The sequence below is a fragment of the Camelus dromedarius genome, chromosome 4 (assembly GCF_036321535.1).
Source record: "Camelus dromedarius isolate mCamDro1 chromosome 4, mCamDro1.pat, whole genome shotgun sequence".
NCBI classification, from domain to species: Eukaryota; Metazoa; Chordata; class Mammalia; order Artiodactyla; family Camelidae; genus Camelus; species Camelus dromedarius.
The window spans coordinates 79,454,954-79,474,541 of NC_087439.1; the positions used below are offsets into that span (position 1 = coordinate 79,454,954).

Below are 19,588 nucleotides of genomic sequence, written 5' to 3' on the forward strand. Positions count from 1 at the left end.
TCAACTCCTATCATAATGCTGAGCACATAGTAGGGGCTCTAGATTATGAGCTGAGTGACTGATGAAGCCTATTCAGGAACATTCAGTCTAAAGTGAAATTTACCAAGTTTAGGAGCAGAAGAATACCATTGACAAGATGCTATTGCAATACACACGGAGGATAGACATTATTCTAGAGCACAGGTAATGATCAGCTGTACCAGGATGGTCTAGCAAGATCTAATAAGGAGCTGGAGCTAAATTTAGTGCTCTGTAGGGCAGGCTCCATGTGTCGAACAGAAATAAGCAAATATCACCCCATGGAGACATAAAAGGTTGTCCGCAGTCATCACCACGAGGTAACTGAAAGGCAACCCTTGCTTCTTCCATCTTCCCCACCACCCTGTGCTGGGGCCACGCTGCCCTCTAACATGGCTTGTAATTCTTAGGAGCATGATAGTATCCCCTCTAGAAGGCCACTGTTAAAATGTTGTCTGGGAGGAGAAGATTTCTGACCTTTCCACATTAACAGCACGGGCACAACGTTTAAGTGAGCACGGGCTCACTCTCAGGGCTGACTCTGTACTTGTACAAACCTGAGAGCAAGCACCTTCTGACACGCTGTACCCCAGACATCTCATTAGCCTCATCCTCATCCCCCACTTGCTCAGGAAGCTGATAAAATAGCAGATTCTGGGGGCCCCACCCCAGAGCTTAGGAAATCGTATATTTTGAACTGAGTGTCACTGACAAAGAAATACCTACTTCACTTCAAGAGGGAATAAGGCAATTTAAAGAGGTTTAATTAAGAGAAAAACTGAACCTATGTAACTTGTAAATGGCATTTCAGAAATCAGGATGACTGCCAGAAAGGATCAGCTGAAGGCAGAATACTGAACCCTAATACATTTGCATAACATTAATTTTAAAAAATTTTTTGCATACAAAAGGAGATACATGGAGAAAAGGGAATACTCTGGACAGGAAATCAAAACAAATATCAAGATTGCAAATACTACTACTTATGACTTTTTCTTTTTAATTAAGAGGGTTCATACAAATTTGACTTCAGGAACAAACAAATCACACATCAATAATTACATGAAGCTTTATTGATCCAAAAGTATTTGCCACCAAAAATGAGTTATTCCATATTTCTGTTGTAAAAATTATAATGATGCCACAATTTAGATTTACTGCCTACTTTTACAATTAAATATTAAAACCTTCTGGGAGATCGTGATACCTCTATCATTAATTTGAAATTATTTCACTTTTCAAAGACCTCTTTTAGAAGTGAAAAGTATAGTCATAAAGTATGTTAATTTTCATTCTAAAAAAATTGTTTAATCACAGGCTAAAGGGCATTGGTTGGGACTTAAAAATGCATTTATTTCAGGAATAATTTTTGCATAGACGTAATTGATAACATTAAAAAAAGCAGAAAGTGATTTTTCCATAAAATTGTAAGCTTCTGTAAAGTACAGAATTGCATTCTTGAGATGTTAAGGCACTTGGGGACAAAGGACACTTCCATGTTTCCTCAGCTTACAGTTTGGCTTTATGCTTGAAAGATTCCTTCAGCCTTTTGACAACAGAAAGGTCCCCTGTTCCCTCAGGCCAGTTGTCATGATCTGTTAAGTAAGTGGAGAGTCTCAGGTCAGATGCAAAGCAATTAACCTCATTAGTCCTCTAAGTTTCCACCAACCCTTTTATTTCTCCTCATTCGCCCCTTTTTTCAGCAAGAAAAAAAGAAATTACTGGGACCAATGGCAAAGATTTTGAGAAAATCTTCCATTTGAATCCCACCTCTGCCACTTACTAGCTTTGCAGAATTTACCTCTATGGGTTTGAAGCAGTTACTTTTCCTGAGCCTCAGTTTTCCCACCTATTAAAGGGGATAGCAACATCTACCTGTTAAAATTGTGAGTTAATGTGACCCCTATGGCCACCGCCTGACATAATGTACACATTCAATCAATATTACTTTCCAATAACAGTACTAAAAAATATGCTGACTTTGTACCAGACACTTAAAGTTGCCTCCCCAGCCTCCCGTTGCCTCTCTCCAACAGCCTCAGTTTCCACTTAGAAATCCATGAGGTTCTGGGGAAGTGACCCTACTCAGATAGCTGACTGATCTAAGTCATAAGTGTAGTCCATTCCCCTGGCTGGAGTTACCGGTTAAGGATGGACATTTGCATAAGCCAGTCCCAAGCAAAGGGGATCTCAGAATTTGGTTAGAAATGCTGAAACAAAGCCGTTCCCTACCCTCTGTCTCTGTCCAGCTGGATGTGAACAAAGAAGCACATAGCTTCACGAGTGGCCAGCAGCCATCCTGCAACCAGGAGGGTCCATCTTAAGATTACGATACAGCCAACATTGTAGCAGCAAAAACCAAGAGCAAAGAAAAAAAAATGCCCTTACTGAGATCACTGAGCTGCCGAGTCAGGTCTCACCTGCTTTTCAGTTATTCAAGAGAAAAAATTCCTTCATGGCTTTAAGTCAGTGTGTGTTGTTGCTAAAAGCATCCTAACCGGGGGAGTAGGTATAGCTCAGTGATAGAGCATGTGCTTAGCATGCACAACGTCCTGGGTTCAATCCTCAGTACCTCCATTAAAAAAACAAAAACAAAAACAAAACAGTGTTAAAATTCAAAAGAAAATCATTTCACTGGAGGCCGGGAGAAGCAGCATGTAGAGTCTTTTTCCCCTTTATGAAGGAAAACCGATGCACCTCACTTAAACAAATACTGACTGTACCGGTGAAGGAAGTGGAAAGATTCTCCTCCACCCTTGCTACTTGAAATACTATCAGAAAACAATATTGCACAACCATGTAGGCATTTCTGTGTTTCCAAATGAGATCCTTAAAACCACAGTAGCTTATGCACATCACCACACTGATACTACCAGTAAAGAAATTTATAGGAGGGGAAAATAATTAGGAATATTAGAGTTTGGAACTAATCAGTGATTAGTGCAAAGGTCTGAAGCCTTGATGAGACTGTTAGCACATGAAAGAGTAGGTCCTGATATGAAATTCAAGCACACACATGTTACATCAGCCACATTTTAAATCACTAGCAGCCACTTAATCAACTATCCTTAGCAACCGTTCAAATACATTTGAATTTTATGTCTTTTTCTACATTTTGGGAGTGATTAGCTTCTTGCCTTTTAACTTCCATGGATTTGTTCCGTCATTTGTGAAATTAGGATGCTGGATTGGTTTTTTAGACATACACATTTGTATATTATACCTACATTTGGTTGGGCCTCATAAAAGTACTATTTTGTACATCAAAAATGAGTGAATACAGCAAATTCATATGGCTTCACTTACTATATAAACCAAAGATAGTGTAAAATACCACCATACCCTCTTCCCCACCTAACAGGTCTGGTTCTTCTGCTCACATATACAAGCCACTTATTGGAGGAACAAAAAGAAATTAAATCTTAAAAGTATGTCCCCCTCTTACCTCTTTTCTAGCTCTTCCTTGTACATATATACCCATATGGAGGATATTTTTCAAGGTAAAATTCCACCAACCTATGCACACCAACCTTTTTTAATATGTAAAGCTTTGTGCTATAATAAAGATATTTAGATATTTTTCTGTGACTAGGAATATTGCCTTTAAAAATCATATGACTATAAATATTTTGTACATTTTTTAAAATATATTTGTTCTTCTGTTCATTTGTTTTTAATTTTGTGTGTGGGGGGGTAATTAAGTTTATTTATTTATTTATTTTTAGAGGAGGTACTAAGGATTGAACCCAGGACCCCATGCACACCAAGCATGCGCTCTACCAGTTGAGATATATCCTCCCCGCCTTGTACATTTTTGATATTCTACAGGAAAAATCCCTTATCTCTTAAGCACCTAAAGAAATGCTGAAAACCTGAATATGAAGAGGCATAAAGTGAGTGACTCCTCGTTTCTTGACTGCTCACCTGGTATCTCCGATGAGTGCGTGTACAGAGATTGGCCGCCATCCACGTCCACCAACTGTCCAGTGATGAAAGAAGCTGCCGGAGAGAGCAGGAAGCACACCAAGGGGGAGATCTTGAACCAGAAGCACACACCAAAAATCAGATACTCCTTGTTTGGGGCTGCTTCCCATCATCCTGTAAACACGGCTGCACATTCAGGACTGTAACAGGATTTCTCCAGCCTCAAATGCCAGTCTGTGTGCACTGCACTCTGACGGTTCACAGACAGCTGCCTTTTTCTATCTGAGCACCGTTAAGATCAGGTACGTGACTAGGGTGAAGACGGCACAAGAGGCAGAGCTTTAGATGGTGTCAAACCAACCACACGATGGGAGGAGGCCAAAAGCCAGTCTTTGCTCTCTCCCATCTCAGACAGTTCAGTTCCTTCCACACTTTTCATGGTTCTCAACATCACCATGCCTTTTAGTTTTCTCCTTGAAACAGTCATTTTGTCTTCATAATAATAAACTGGCATTCTAGTTTATTCAGCCCACGGTCTTTTCAGACCAAAAGCCCAGCAGCTCAGAGCACAGGAGTTTTCTACCAGAGGGACTTCAGAATCCCACTGCAGCCCCTAAAAATTCAGGTAGGTAACTGATGACTTCAGCAACATCTACTCCCAAAACCAAAGAGAAAGGGAGAGATGACTTCACTGGATGTAAAGGGACTCTCATATGAGACTGCTGACACTGGCAGAGTTTCTCAAAAGGGTGACCTGAGACACCTGTGTTAGAATCCCTAGGGATGCTTACTGAATAAACTCCAGATTGCCAGACCCCACTTAAGATTGTCTGAATTGTAAGCTCTGGGGGTGGGGGCCCCAGGATCTGCCACTTTGTTAGGCTGCCAAGCAGGGCTGGGCCGAGGGTGAGGCTAAGGAGATGCTCGGGGTGCAACTATTAAGGTGGTGCTTGCTCTAGGGGCAGACCCTCCACCTGTGCAACCCTGAGAGCGAGCGGGTCCCTAAATGTTGTGTTCATGCCCTGCTTGCCTGACCCCAGTCCTGGTCCTGAACAGAGCACCATAGTGTGGTTTTTTACACGGCTACGCCTCTTCGAGACTCTGAGACCCTGGAGGGCGGGCACAGCCTTCTCTCCATCCTTGTGTCCCCAGCTAGTACAGGACTGCACTGTCTAAAATGGAAGCCACTAGCAATGCGGCACTACCAAAATATTTCCATATGGCTAGTCCAAATTGAGATGCACCATTAGTGTTGCTGAAACACTGCCTCTGTACTCTGCTTACCAAATTAAGACTCAAGGACAGAGTTCTGGATGAAGTAGAAAAGGCAGCTTTATTTCTTTGCCAGGCAAAGGCGGTCACAATGGGCTAATGCCTCTAAAAGCTGTGAGCCTGCCGGGGAGAGAAGGCAGGGTGTTTTATAAAGTTCAAGAGTTCAAAGGGCAGAGCTAGTTTCCATAGAGATCACAAGCTGTGCCTGTTTTTGCAGACGAAGCTTCCCTCTGCTGGGTGTGAAGTTCACCTCAGGCTCTGGGACTCTTACTATTCTTGTACCTAGAACAGAGGATGCATTGGAAGAGGGTCCGTGGAAAAGAGCTCTAGAGAAAAACCTGTGCAATCTAAACTAGGTTGATAAATGCTTTTAGCCTTTTAAGTAGGCTGAGGCCTGCACTTCAAACAACAGAATATTGAGGAAACCAAAAGAGGCCAAAAACAGCTGCAGACATGCGTGGTTGAGGTGAGTCATGGACAAGATGCATTTAACACCCAGTTGCTGTTTCTGAGCTGTTGGGGTCAAGAGGAGGGCACCGGGGGCAAAAGCAGGGCACTGAGCACCACGAAGGGGCTGGGCAAACCACCCAAGCCCACTTCTCTCCAGCCTAACCCTGGTCAGCAAAAGCATGAGAAAACCCCTTTAAACCATTATACAGTTAAGCAGTTACAGACACTATATGGTCACCAATGACAATAGGGTCCTGCTCAGGTACATTAGTGTAAAAACACACACCAGACTTTGAAGACTTGATATGGAAAGAAGAATATACAGTATCTCATTAATAAGTTTTATAATGATTACATGTTAAAATGATAATGTTTTAAATAGACTGTGGTAAATAAAATATATTATTAAAACCAATTTCACCTCTTTTAAAAACCTTTCTTAATATGGCTACTAGAAAGTTTTAATTACATATGTGACCATTATTTCTACTGGACAGAGCTGTTATAGAAGTAATAATTTAAGAGTTCCCACATCCCTGGGAAAAGGCAGATGAATCATGGTAATAAGTAGCGATCAGAACTAGCTTTACTGTATTTATTCAATTGATGACAACTTGCCCTGTGAACATGTTCTCTCTTAGCCAATCAGTCAGTGAGAGCGCCTTGATTTTCCAAGTCAGCCAGTCAAGAAGACTCACTCCACTTCAATAAGCTCTTTCTATCAGCCAAGCAACAACCCTCTCACTCAAATAACCATGCCCTGTGGAAGTCTGCAAATCTTTGAAATCACACTTTCCCCCCAGAAAAAGAAAAAGCTCCGTAGTCTACTCAGACTGTGCCTGACCAGCAATAAATGAGGCTTTGTGCTGAATTTTGTTCCAAATATTGAGCGGTGACCCCGTCCTTTGACAGTGTTAAGCATAAAATAACTATGTAATAAACTTTTGCAGAGTAAAGGAAACTTTTTTCATCTCTTCCCCCTCAAAAATGGAATTTTGCATTGCCCAGCTCCTATAACAGCGTTTTTGACAACACTGTGAAATAATACTAAATTGAACTGAAATTATCTGCTAGGTAAAAGACACAAATCTTCAAGATGCCTGAGTTAATTTTGGAGCTCAACACAGAGGTAAAATGAACTACTAAAATTTTTATAATTACCAAATTAACTAGACACTATTATAATATCTTTAGATTCTTCTTAATTTTCATTTTAACGGAATCCATTTGATGAATGAACTTGAAGTACTAAGTCATTAACAGGTGTTCTAGCAATCAATAAACACTATTGGAGACTAGCAACTTGTATCTGCTTTATCTATGTGGGTTACAACCACTTTTAGCTCAGTTATCTGTTTACTTTCAGCTCTGCTTATTAAAGATCACAGAGATTTTAAATCAGTAGACTTGGGTTTGTATCCCAGTATCACGACCTATGCATGGCCTCAGGCAAATTACTGAACCTCCTAGGCTCTTGGTTTCTTAATTTCTAAAAAATATATCACAAGGCCTTTGAAGGGTCTGCCAAATGCTGCATTCTCTTCACCAGAGATGTTGAGGGACACTGTGGGAGTTCTGGGTGGTTCCTTTTAAAAGTACAGCTACATTCTGACCCTCCTGACTCTATCCCAGGAACTTTAACTTACAAGAAGGCAACTCACCAATAAGCAGCTCTAGGCAGTTCACCAGTGGCCTGGTGTGAAAGTTCTGTCCCCAAAGGGATACTGGTGATTAGCTGGCGCAATCGGAATATCCTGGAAACCATGGCCTAGGGATGCTACGAGCTATCAGGCAGAGGCTGAAACTCTCTCCTTATTTTGCAACTCACCACGGCTATCATCATCCCTCCTTCCCTTTACAAGCACACTTTTTCATCAGGTCTTCTTTTGGGGGGGGGGGAGTGTCAGGTAATTTGGTTTGTTTGTTTGTTTATTATTTAATGGAGTTACTGGGAATTGAACCTTTGTGCATACTAAGCACACGCTCTACTACTGAGCTATACCCTCCCCTCCACAAGCAAACTTTTTGAAGGTATTACCTATATTAGTTGCAGCATGGTTGGCAAAACCTTGGGCACATTTCAGACATTTTCAGGGGATTTGTGAGGTCAAAATTATTTCTGTAACCATACTAAGTCATTATTTTGTCTTTTTCACTGTGTTGACACACTTGTACTCATGGCACCAAAGCAATGGTGGGAAAACCAGCTGGAGCCTTGGCACAAATCACAGCAGGAACACAAACAGGAAGCTGTGATCATGATACTAGTAGCCAATATTCTTCACCAGATTGGGGGGGGGGCTGTTTCACTTTAGAGTGTCCTTGATGAAGCAGTAAAAAGTATTAATCATATTAATCTCAACTACTGGGTACCCATTTTTTTAATATCCTGTGTGATGAAGTAGGAATTATACTTTAAGCCCTTTTGCTGCACAGTTGTCTCAAGGAAAAAAATGTGTGCTTGAGTGCGAACTGACCTAGTCACATTTTTAATGAAGCACCATTTTTAACTTACAGGAATGATTGACAGACTACAGTTATTCATACTTGGGTATTTGGCAGACTTTTTTTTTTTTCAAAAATGAACAAAGTGTGACTGCCACTTCGAGCAGTTGATGACAACTGACAGTATTTGTTGTCAATGATAAGATTTGAATTTTAAAATGAAAACTAGAATTTTGGAAAAGTTGTACTTATCACCTCGAGCTTTCAGTTTCCTAATATTTAAAGATTTTTCTGAAGAGATCAGTGGTGATATTAACAAATGTCATCTTTTGGTATAGTATAATGAATTGTGTGCCATCAGTGAGAAGATGTCTTTGATTCAGTGAACCAAAGTTTTCCAAAAGACTAACTAACACCTGATGTTACAAAATCACCTATGAGTGAAAGATCCAGTAAAAGTCCAACAGAGACCAGTGGATTTTAATGTAACAGAATACAAAAAGTTCATTAACATGGTTTCAGATTCCATTTGGCAACTAATCTTTAAGAAACTGCCATTTGTTGAATGTAAGAAGAATATCCATGACTCTCCAAAAAGGCTGTTAAAATGCTCCTTCCTTTTCCAACTGTACACCTGCACGAAGGCAGATTTTCTTCATGTGCTTTACCCAAAACAATATATTGCAACAGGTTGAATGCAGAAGCAGAAGTGAGAGTTCAGCTGTTTTCTATTAAGCCATACATTAAAGAGATCTGTAAAAATGTAAAATAAATGCAAGGAAACTGTTTGCTATTGTCTTTTAAAATGTAGCTATTTTTCATTAAAAATATTATCTATAACACATAATGTCTTTATTACCCTTTTAAAAATGAATTTATAAATATTTCTTAAATTTCTCAATTTCAATTTTTAATACAGTATAATATATAGCTCATGTAAACACAACAAGTATTCTGTCCAAAACAAAAATTTAATCAGATCATTTCCTTGATTGAAATTCTTTAAAATTGCTCTCAGTTTTCCATGTAAAAGTCCAAACACCTTATTTAAAATAGCTCATCAAATGTTTGATTTAACAGTATCTTCTAAAATTTAATATGCAAGCCTGTCTTAGTTCGGGAGTTCTGTTTCTAGAAAGTTACCCCTTCACACAAGAGTGCATGACTACATTCAAGAATGTTCACTGAAGAACTACTACAGTATAAAATACATAACTAGAATCTAAGTGTACAACAATAGGGGCTAATGAAATATACTATGTTACATCCACAGAAAGTTTCAGAAAATAACATACAGTAGAATCTCATTATTTTAAAAAAGTCAATAAATAGAAGTATTTTTGTGCATGCACTGTCAACTTCTGGAAAGACGTACATCAAACTGATGATGAAAGCAAGTTCTAGGAATAGAACATGTTTTCCTCTAAGAGCTTTATGGCTTTGCTTTTACATTTAGCATTTTAATACATCTGAAAATTATTTTGTATGTGATGTGAGCTAGGGGGTCTAATTTATTTCTAAATGATCAGGCAATTGCTGCAAGACTTTTGGTTGAATGGTCTGTCCTGATTTGAAACGCTACTTTTATCCTATATGTTCCCTGTGTATACAAGAGTCCATTCTGTTCCACTGATTTTAATCTCTTACAGCACCAGCACAGGATATGGTAAATAAGTATAGTTTTACAGTATATTTTAATAACAGAAAGGTCAAAATCACTCACTCTTTTTCAAAACATTTTTGGTTGTTTCTGCATAAATATTTTTTTACATAAACTTTAGAATCAATATGTTAATTCCAAAAAATATATTAAATTTATTAATTTACATTAATAAATTAATTCAGGGAAACTTGATTTTAATAAAATTGACTCTCTACTGAGGAATATGACATGTCTCTATTCTGGTCTTTTTTCTGTTCTTTGGTAATAAATTACTTTTCATTTATAGCTAAGTTTACTCAGGTGCTTTAGTTTTTATTATTATGGATAAGATCTTTTTAAAAAAATTATATTTTTTTAACATTTTTTATTGATTTATAATCATTTTACAATGTGTCAAATTCCAGTGTAGAGCACAATTTTTCAGTTATACATGAACATAAAAAAATTACATTTTAAGACTGATATTGCTGGCATTTAAGAAAGCTATGGATTTTTACATACTTAAATCTGGCCATCTACAGAAATTGTGTATGGAACTTCATTTTGTCATAATCGACTGACCTGCTTGGGGTCCTCTTTACCATCAAATGCTGTGATAAAATAAAGTAGCTGAAAAGTGAAATGAAACAGTAAAAAACATGCTGTCCTTAATCCACACTGCATTCACTCCTGAGTAAACACTGCTGTGAGCATTCAAAGCACCACCAGCAATAGCATTCCCAGGAACCAGGAAGCACAGGGGAAAACAGTTTGATGCATGAAACAAATCTCTATTAGTCAACTAGACTACGCAAAAAGTACACCAAAATGTTACAAATCTCCACAGTACAAAACAAAGTAATTTGAGTGAACATGAGAAGTATACATTACCTCCTCAGGAACTCCAAGTCTTTTAGCTGGGATTTTCTCAAAGTACCCTTCAAACATGTCTTTTGCCAAAGGACCATAGTGGTCAAAAGCAGTCTGGGAATAAATCATTCCCTATGTTTAAAAATAAAAGAAGAACAAAGTAAAGTACATAAAATTAAATTTTATTGTAAAGACATCAAGACAGTCTGTCAACCAATACCAGTAAGTAAGTGATTTGAGTTTAATAGAAAAGTTAACATTTCTAATGTTAATTTTTCTCAATATGGTCTTAGAAGTACAGTTCAACCACTGTTACAAATGGATTATCTAAATGCTCATTTTGTGACCTCCTCTCCCTTAATAACCAGCCAAGCCCTGGATGTTTTCATAAAAGACTTGCTATCTGAAAGCACAATCACATGAGTAGGTCAGAGAAGCAATGACTTGGAAAAATGGGCTCAGGGAGGCTGTTTTATCTTCAGTTGAGGATTCTCTGCTTTACAGTGGAAAACTGGACTATAGTTAAGTAAGATTTAGAGAAAACAGTATTTTCATGGCTTTTCACCTAAAGAGATATCACAAATAAAAAATCTGGATCCAATATAAATAAACTAAAAATTCAATTGTTTAAGAATTCTTTTATTTAAACCTATAGATAATACCCACAGATGTTATAGGGTTTCAGATAGAAGGATGATTCCTATCTTAGCAATGACCAGGAATTATCACAAGAGAAGTGGATTTGAGCTGAGTTTTGCAGGACGCATGAGCTGTTTCATTTAATGTCTCTCTTGGAGTACAGAGCCAATAAATAATCCCCAAGGAAGCTTAAGCTACATCTTACTTCACATAATATGATGGTTTTTGAAGTTGAACACCTTGTGACTTTTTTCCCCTCTCATTTACATTATGTCTCAGAGAAATTTCTCCTCAACTTACAGTTAATCTTTAACTGGGAATTCCTTCCTAGAACTTTGACTTTAAGTTTCTCTCTCTCCTAACAAAGGGTTAATGATACACTAAGAAATAATAAGACAATCTAGAAAAATTCATTCTCTAAAGTAGTGGTTCTCAAACTTCTGTGCATTGAATTTCATTCACTGTGAATCAGCTTTTAAAAATACCAATGCCTAGAACCTACAGTTTGGAGTCAAGCTTATACATCATGATTTTTTAAACATTATACAGACAATATACAGCCAGGATTGAGAATCACTGGCTTAATTTAACCTTCTTGACAATCTGGTTATAAATCAAAGAATACTTCTTTGTGATTTTATCTGTTTTTAAAAGCCAGTCTTTTCTAGTATTCACGTGCATTAATAAATACCTCTATCAATCACACAAATGGAATCAAAGGAGCACAATTTGTCAACAGCTTTCACGTTGAACATTTACCTACCGGAGCAACACAATTGATCCTTACTCCACTGCTGGCCCATTCCAGAGCTAAGGATTTGGTGAGGTTGTAAACACCCTCTCTGGCAGCTCCACTATGCCTTTAAAAGACAAAACACAAACATTACCATCAGCTTCTGTTGACTATTTCTCTCATTAACCAAAGTGACAGTGCACCAGCGATCTGTCAGAGCCCCACAAGAACATGCCTGTTACGAGCCCCTGTCTGAACAGTAAGAAAGAACTAGGTCGCTCAACATGAAAGCCAAATCACAGCGATCTGATAGTCGAACGAATCTCACGTAAGTCAAGGCCCAAATAAGATCCCCCAAGTCACCATGTGCATCAGAGGAATATTTTGAAGAATTTTTTATTATAGCAGAAAACAAACAGATTGGTAATTTTGAGGGTTACAAGTGTGGTTATTTTTGAAATCAATTTTAGATAATAAGGGATGTGAAATTCATACATCAGGCTAGAAATAATACTAACAGAATTTCTAGATGTACCAAAATTTAAATAAGTTTTAATATATTTCCAGAGGAGAGGTTCAAAATATTTAGGTCTGTATCCATAAGAGAAAGAAGGTAGAGACATAACACGGCTTAGAGTTTCTAACTACAAGGTCCTCAGAACCAAGTGTGTGAGATCCGGGGGTGCATCCACTCCTCACACTGGAGAGTACCTTCAGAGCCCAGTTCTCCTGAAGAAAGCCCACGTCAGTCCCAGTGTGGGCTGCGGCAGCCCTGGTGGGACTCCGGATAGAAGCCAATTGTTCCAATTGCCAGGATTACCTGAGCAACCTCATCACCAACAAGTGTGGCCCCCACTTGTGTGCTACTGCATCCAACAGTCCTAGGGGGGATTCACAGGACAGGTTCCCGGGCGCTGTTGCCATCAGTCCTAGAAGAGGCCATCCTGGAGCCACACCCCACTGGGCAGGATGACCAGGGTGAACACACTGCTCCACGCCACTGGGAGCAAGAGGCAGGGGCAGAACAGTCAAGTCCTCATCCTCCTCTGTGCGGAGGACCCAGAGGCGCGCGTGCCCTTGCACTCAGCCCTGACCACCAGGGCCACCACATGAGGTCGCCTCTCATCACAGAACGAGGCTCAGCAGTTACGTGGAGCCCCTGAAGAAGAAAGTGGTAGCTGTTCAGAAACTAACAGCTACCCAAGAGAGAAAACCACCAGAACTGAGGAGGCCGGGGGCAGGCTCCAGAGACAGAAATTACTCTCTGAATTTGAGCATCTGGACCCGTTTGAATGCGAGCAAGGGGCAGCTGAAAGGGAGCAGAATATGCCACCCAAAATAATGACTGTAGGAGTTCAGGACATGCCACGCCAGAATATGCTGCTCTGGTACATTGATTATTTTCAACTGCAGGCACTTGAAAACCAGCAAAGGCAGAGAGAGGCTTTCTCTGAACTCCCCTGATCCACCAAAAAGAATTCAATTGTCATAAGCCCCCTCCCTGGGAGTCCCATCAATTGGGAGATTTACTGTTGTCACAGGAGAGGAGGCTAGATGCCAACACCACATCCAAACTTTGTCACAAACTACCACACCTCCCATCCATTCTTCAAAGGGCCCATGCTCCTTCCCTAAAAATCGTTTTACTCTCTCCTTGAGAAGCCTATGTCCCTTCTCCCCTTTCCCTGTTAGGATAGGATTTAATCCTGAATTCTAAATCACATCAGGCACTTACTCATTTTCCTGGGTATCTCCCATGTGTACATGAGGTAGTTCTGTCAATAAACTTCTGTTTGTTTTTCTCTTGCTCATCTGCCTTTTATGACAGTGGTTGCAGCTAAGAGCTCAGAAGGGCAGAGGGCACACTGCTTCTCCTCCCCTACACAGTTCTCCCAGGGTCAGCTGATGAAGAGAAGGATGTTCAGTAGAAACTCAGTGCAAACATAGTAGCATTTTCAGGCTACGTTTCCACACTCAAAGGTCGACTAAAGAAGTTGGCAGAGAAGAGTGTGAGGTCAGAAATGAAACTGCTGGTGGAAGTCAAGACCAGCAAGGACAGGTATGAATGCCTGAGACCCCCAGACCTCTGTTCGTTCCAGTCACGGAAGGAAGGATGAGGTCTTCCTCTGCAGCACTTGGCACCGCAGAAAATTATACAGAACATGAAAGTCACTCTGAATCTTGAAACAGCACATCCTAATCTGCTTGTCTTTGAGGCTAAAAAAAAAAAATCTGTGACAGTGATGAAGAAAAAGTAGAATTAATCCGAATCCAGAGAGATTTATGGCTTATCCGGGAGTCCTGGTTCTGAAGGATCTGGTCCCGGCTGGCATTCCTGGGAAGTCCAGGCGGATGAGAAGCCTGAATGGATCACAGGGTTTGTAAAGACTCCCTTTCCAGAAAGGGAAAGTGGCCCCCATTAAAACAGAACAGATGGCTGGCAGTTCAAGCTGCAGGCTGGTGCCTATGTCACATGAGGCGTTGTTCCCGCTCCTCTTCCTCTAAAGGAAAAGCCCAGAGAGAAGGAAGGGCATTTATCTGGACTATGAGTTCAGCGAGATTTAATTTTACCATTTGAATAATGTCTCACATCTATTCCACTGATAAAATGTTTTGAAGTACTAAGGCCTTATTTCTGTATCAGATGTGGTTTAAAACTTCTTACAGTCTGCAGTAACAGACTAAGTAAGAGACAAACTACTTTGAAGGCTGTCACACTGCTTCATTTTTCTCCATTAATTTACGAATAAGAGGCAGAATGATGTCCAATCTCAGTGAATCTAGCACGAACAAACTTTTTAAATACTACTATGACTTAAACATATAAATGAAATCATACATACATGTCCTTTTCTATCTGGCTTCTATTACTCAGAATAATTATTTTGAGATTTATTCACATTGTTGCACGAATAAATAGTTCACTCCTTTCTAATTCTGATTATTAGTCCATTATACAGATTTACCACAATCTGTTTATTCATTCACTCATTGATGGGCATTTGGCCTATGAAGCATCTCTCCATGGAGATATGAGCTGCTTTTTGGTCCATCTCTCACCCTTGTAATTATTGATAATGACCCCCAAACTCAGCAGGTCAGTCTAAACTTCCTTACACAGGGAAATCGGACTGGTCTTAGATGACACTGAAAATGTCAGAAAATGATCAGAACTCCAGAGAAACGTGCAAAAACAGCAATACAGTTCAAACACACACACAAGAGATAGTCAAGGGCCTTCAACAAATGAAAAGACATTTACTCGCTCCCTGAGGGGTTCTCCACTGAAAATACTATTTCTTTCCCATCAGAGTTGTCTGGAAATTGACAAGACATATCTTCGGTAAGGCTGTGGGGAACAGGCCCTCTCATTCATCGCGGATGGAAGTGCAAAGTGGAAAGAAACTTGGAAATGCTGAACGGTATGCATTTACCTTCACCCAGCAATCCAACTTCCAGGGTGAACCCTGAAGATGTACCTCCACAGACATGAAATACACACCTACAATGTTCACCACAGAATTATTTGGACTAGTAAAACACAGAAACAGCACAAAGTTCTACTAAATTTGAGACAATGTGTGCATTTGAAACAATGAATTTGAAAAGAAATCCATGATTCCACAGTAGTATACCAAAAAAGTTAGTAACAAACATGCAGAGAGACATGACGGTTGTGGTGTAGAAGTCTCTTAATAAGAATACCAGCTAAAAAATATAGAAGCAATTACAAAATCAGAAAAATCAACATTTGCACACCCGCAATGTAATAAGCGATTCAGGTAAGGATCAACAATGGTTGCTAAAATCATGATGGCAAACAGCATAGGAACACAGTACCAAAATATCACCCTACAGACTGTTTAATAATTACAAAGGAATTAAAATCACTACCTTCCTTAGTTATTTCTGGGGTGGAAGTGTATAGAAGACTTGACTTTCTACCTTATACAGTTCTTTTAACTATTTTTTATGTATCTATCTAGTTATTTATTTAGTTAAACCAGCATGCATTGCTTTCATAACACTAAAATATGTCCACTTCATAAACACAGAAATTGTTGGAAAAATTTTTTTTAATTTTAAATTTTTTAAAATGGAAGGAATCAGGAATTATAAAAGGCACTAAGGAAATCAGCAAAACTCATTTTTCAAAAATCAAATTTTTTAACTGCTAGGTAGCTTCCTAGTATATTGTTGTTTTTCAACTTTTCTGTTTGAATGGCCTTTTAGACTATCATGGAAGAGTCTACTGAGCCAGTAGGCTAAATGAGTTCATTGACTTCCTTTATTTAAAAAAAAATCAGTCTCCAACATAAAAGTTTATCAAAATCAGAACAAGAGTCAAATAAGTCAAATTCCATTACGGAGTAACAATTTATTAGCAGTTCTATCTAAAACTAAATAGGTATATTCACTATCCACAGTGTTCAAATCTAAGTTAACATAGATTAATTTCATTTCCATGCTTTCACAAAAAAGATGAATTACATCTAAATTAGGGTTGCTAGACAGAATACAGGACATAGAGTTAAATTTGAATTTCTAGACAGACAACAAATAATTTTTAGCGTAAGTATGCCCCATGCAATATTTGGGACATACTTATAATAAAAAATTATTTAACTGGGTGCACTGTTTGTTTGTTTTTATTTTCCTGGTGAATCTGGTAACTCTAACATGAATGCTAATGTTTTAGAAGTACATTTTGAAGTTCAATAGAGAGAACACTAAGTATTAAGATAACAACTCATTAAAGGGATTAATAATCTTGATTTAAGGAATTTTCCCTACCTGACTAACCCCTTCAGAGGACAAAACTCTAAAATACGGGAAGAAAAACAGAAAAGTGCTTACGCAGCTCCCGTAAATCCATTTTTAGTAGGCACAATGATATTGACAATAGATCCTCCATGCCCTTTCATCCAAGAGTTGTAAACTGCAAGATACAGACAAATGACAATCCTATAAAGCAGTCTCGTAATCCTTCCCTGATCCCCTGTGCCAGCATGTTACTTATCTGATATTTTAAAAATTTCAATTCATTTTCCTTTTATAAAAATATTGACTTTCATAAAAAGGAGGTAAAACCATTAGAAAAGAAAACATTACTTACAATATTTTTTAAAATCAAAAACAACTTTTTCACACTATTTTCACACTGCTGAAGTAGGGATAAAAACAATTAGCACTGTTTTTACATATGCAACAATATATAAAATGACAGCGCATTTCACAATTGACTGTATTTTTGACTCCATAAAATAACATAGTAGCTATTTTTTAAGACAACATGATTATATACCTGGAAAACCCAAGAGAATAATTTGACAAACCAGTAGAAAGAGCAGCAAATCATTAGAAAAGCCGTCAAATATATTTTTAAAATTATTATTCTATAAACCAACAATACCCCAGTTGAAAATAAATGGAAAAAGAGCTCATTCAAAATAGCAATAGCCATCAAAAATATTTAGGTGTGACCTTAAAAAATATATGCAATCTACATGATAAAAATGACAAACCTTGGTCAAAAGGTATAAAAGAGTTCCTTGATGAAAAGATAAGTTATGATAAGGAAATAATACTTAAACATATTAATCATTTCCAAATTATTAATAAGTTTAACACAATTCCAATCAAATACCCCAACAGGATTTTTGACAAAGAATATGAATATAGAATTCATTTGAAAAAAATAAATGGTCAAGAATAGCCAAGCCAAAAAATAAATGGTCAAGGAAATTAAAATAAATAAAGCAGTATGTACCATATCAAATGTTTTAAAATTCTAAAACCATTTGATACAAGCATAAGAAAGGAGAATAAATTTATTTGAATTACCTACACGGATTGCCTGCTTCTGGTTAAATACTTCCATATGTTTTAGAGTTCTGAAATCACCTATGTGTTTCTCCCTGGAAACTTTTCTAGGGTTATTTTGTAGATATTTCTTCAAGATATTTCAAAGAGTCATCAAACTATACAGTCACCAAGAACAAATTGGAAGAAGAAAGACAAATGTACAGGAAGAAAGTTTCCTAAAACAACAGGAAAAGCTTACAAGCAACTACCAACCTGATAAGAATCACAGCAATTGCAAAACTAAATAATTTAGAGAAACCTAGAATGTTGAATTTGCCAATGTACAAATTAAGGAACAAATCCTATGGTCAAAATAACTCAAGGGTCCTTTTCTCCTTGAAATTTTTTTTTAATGTGGTAAAAGACATGTAACATAAAATTTATTATCTTAACCATTTTTAAGTGTTCAGTTCAGTGGTATTAAGTACATTCATACTGTTGTGTAACCATTACCACCATCCATCTGGAAAATTTTTTTTCAACTTGCAAAACTGAAATTCCATTCTCATTAAGCAATAATTCCCCATTCTCCTCTCCCTGAAGCCCCTGCAACCACCGTTTTCTTTTACAAAATTTGAAACTACTAGTGTTTAATGGATTTTGAGGCAGCATAATATACTGAAGAACAGATGTAAATTTATAAGACTTTGGTCTGAGGCCTGCCCCTACGTGATCTAGGGCTGGATATCCTAAATTTGAGCTCAGATATGATGCTTTTTGTCCCACCTACATCAAGGAGGCATTATGAGTATTAAATGAGATAATAGACATAAACACCATTCTATAAATTTAAATAAAATTCTTAAGAAAAAGAAAATAATTCAAGAGTATGCATTGAGATGGAGAAAGTTATGCAATATGAAAAGGTCAGAGGAACTACTCCCAATCAAAAGAATAAGAAAAATCCCATAAAACAAAAAATTATGAAACAGAGCTCACCAGTTTACTAGACCCCAAGTTCAAAAAGCAGGTCATAAAAATGTTAACTGAATTAAGAAAGGTTATTGATAGAAATGCAAATCACTGTAACAAGGAACTAGAAACTATAAAGAACCAATCAAAAATAGATAATTCAATTACCGGGATAAGATGTTTGCCTGTCTCCTTTGTGATGTGATGTTAATCTGCCACTGATGATTGTTGCCTAGATCCACTCACTCATTAGCTGAAGATGGAATTTTCTTCATTTTTACCATGATCCCTCTGTTTCCCCAATGGACGCTTTGTATAGGAAATGAAGATGATGAAGATAACGCTCTTGATTCTCTCCTTTTAGCAATTATCAAAAGACTGAGTTGGGTCTCAGCATCCTCCAAAAATGACCAATTGTTTTTTCTGAGAATAATTTTGAGCTCATGGATTTAAGCATAACTGATCAATATCAATCAATGTCACTGCCATTTTTGTGCCATCAATGCCACAAAAATGCCATTTTTGACCAATGGAAGCTGTATTACAGCTCTCCAGAAAAACAGAATCAACAGGATGTTTATAAAGAGAGAAACAGATTTATTATGAGGAATCAGCTTACCAGATCATGAAGGCTAAAAAGTCACAACATCTGCAGTCAGCAAGCTGGAGACCCAGAAGAGCCAATGTGTATCCAGTCTGAGTCCAAAAGACTGAGAACCAGGAGAAACTGTATCTAGTCTGAAGGCTGGAAGCTTTAGACCCAGGTAGAGTCTATGTTTTGGTGTGAATGGAAAGGCAGGAAAACCCAGTGTCTCAGT

At 38.0% G+C, this 19,588-nt stretch overlaps 1 protein-coding gene across 4 annotated transcripts in view; it reads right to left on the reverse strand.

Annotated features, from left to right (window-relative positions):
• Positions 1-1,073: 1,073 nt before the first annotated feature.
• The window catches only part of PECR (peroxisomal trans-2-enoyl-CoA reductase), a 29,530-nt gene continuing 11,015 nt past the window's right edge, over positions 1,074-19,588 (reverse strand). Inside the window, exons 4-9 of one of the 4 annotated variants that reach the window (XM_031452122.2) lie at positions 16,851-16,932; positions 12,024-12,120; positions 10,643-10,753; positions 3,943-4,054; positions 2,251-2,317; positions 1,074-1,613 (exon numbers count right to left, since the gene is read on the reverse strand). In XM_031452122.2, coding sequence (XP_031307982.1) covers positions 1,607-1,613; positions 2,251-2,317; positions 3,943-4,054; positions 10,643-10,753; positions 12,024-12,120; positions 16,851-16,932 — 476 coding nt within the window. In that variant the 3' untranslated portion in view covers positions 1,074-1,606. Of the gene's footprint in view, positions 1,614-2,250; positions 2,338-3,942; positions 4,055-8,592; positions 8,863-10,642; positions 10,754-12,023; positions 12,121-16,850; positions 16,933-19,588 lie in introns of those variants that run through there. The other 3 variants (XM_031452121.2, XM_010979704.3, XM_031452123.2) reach the window with 3 other exon arrangements.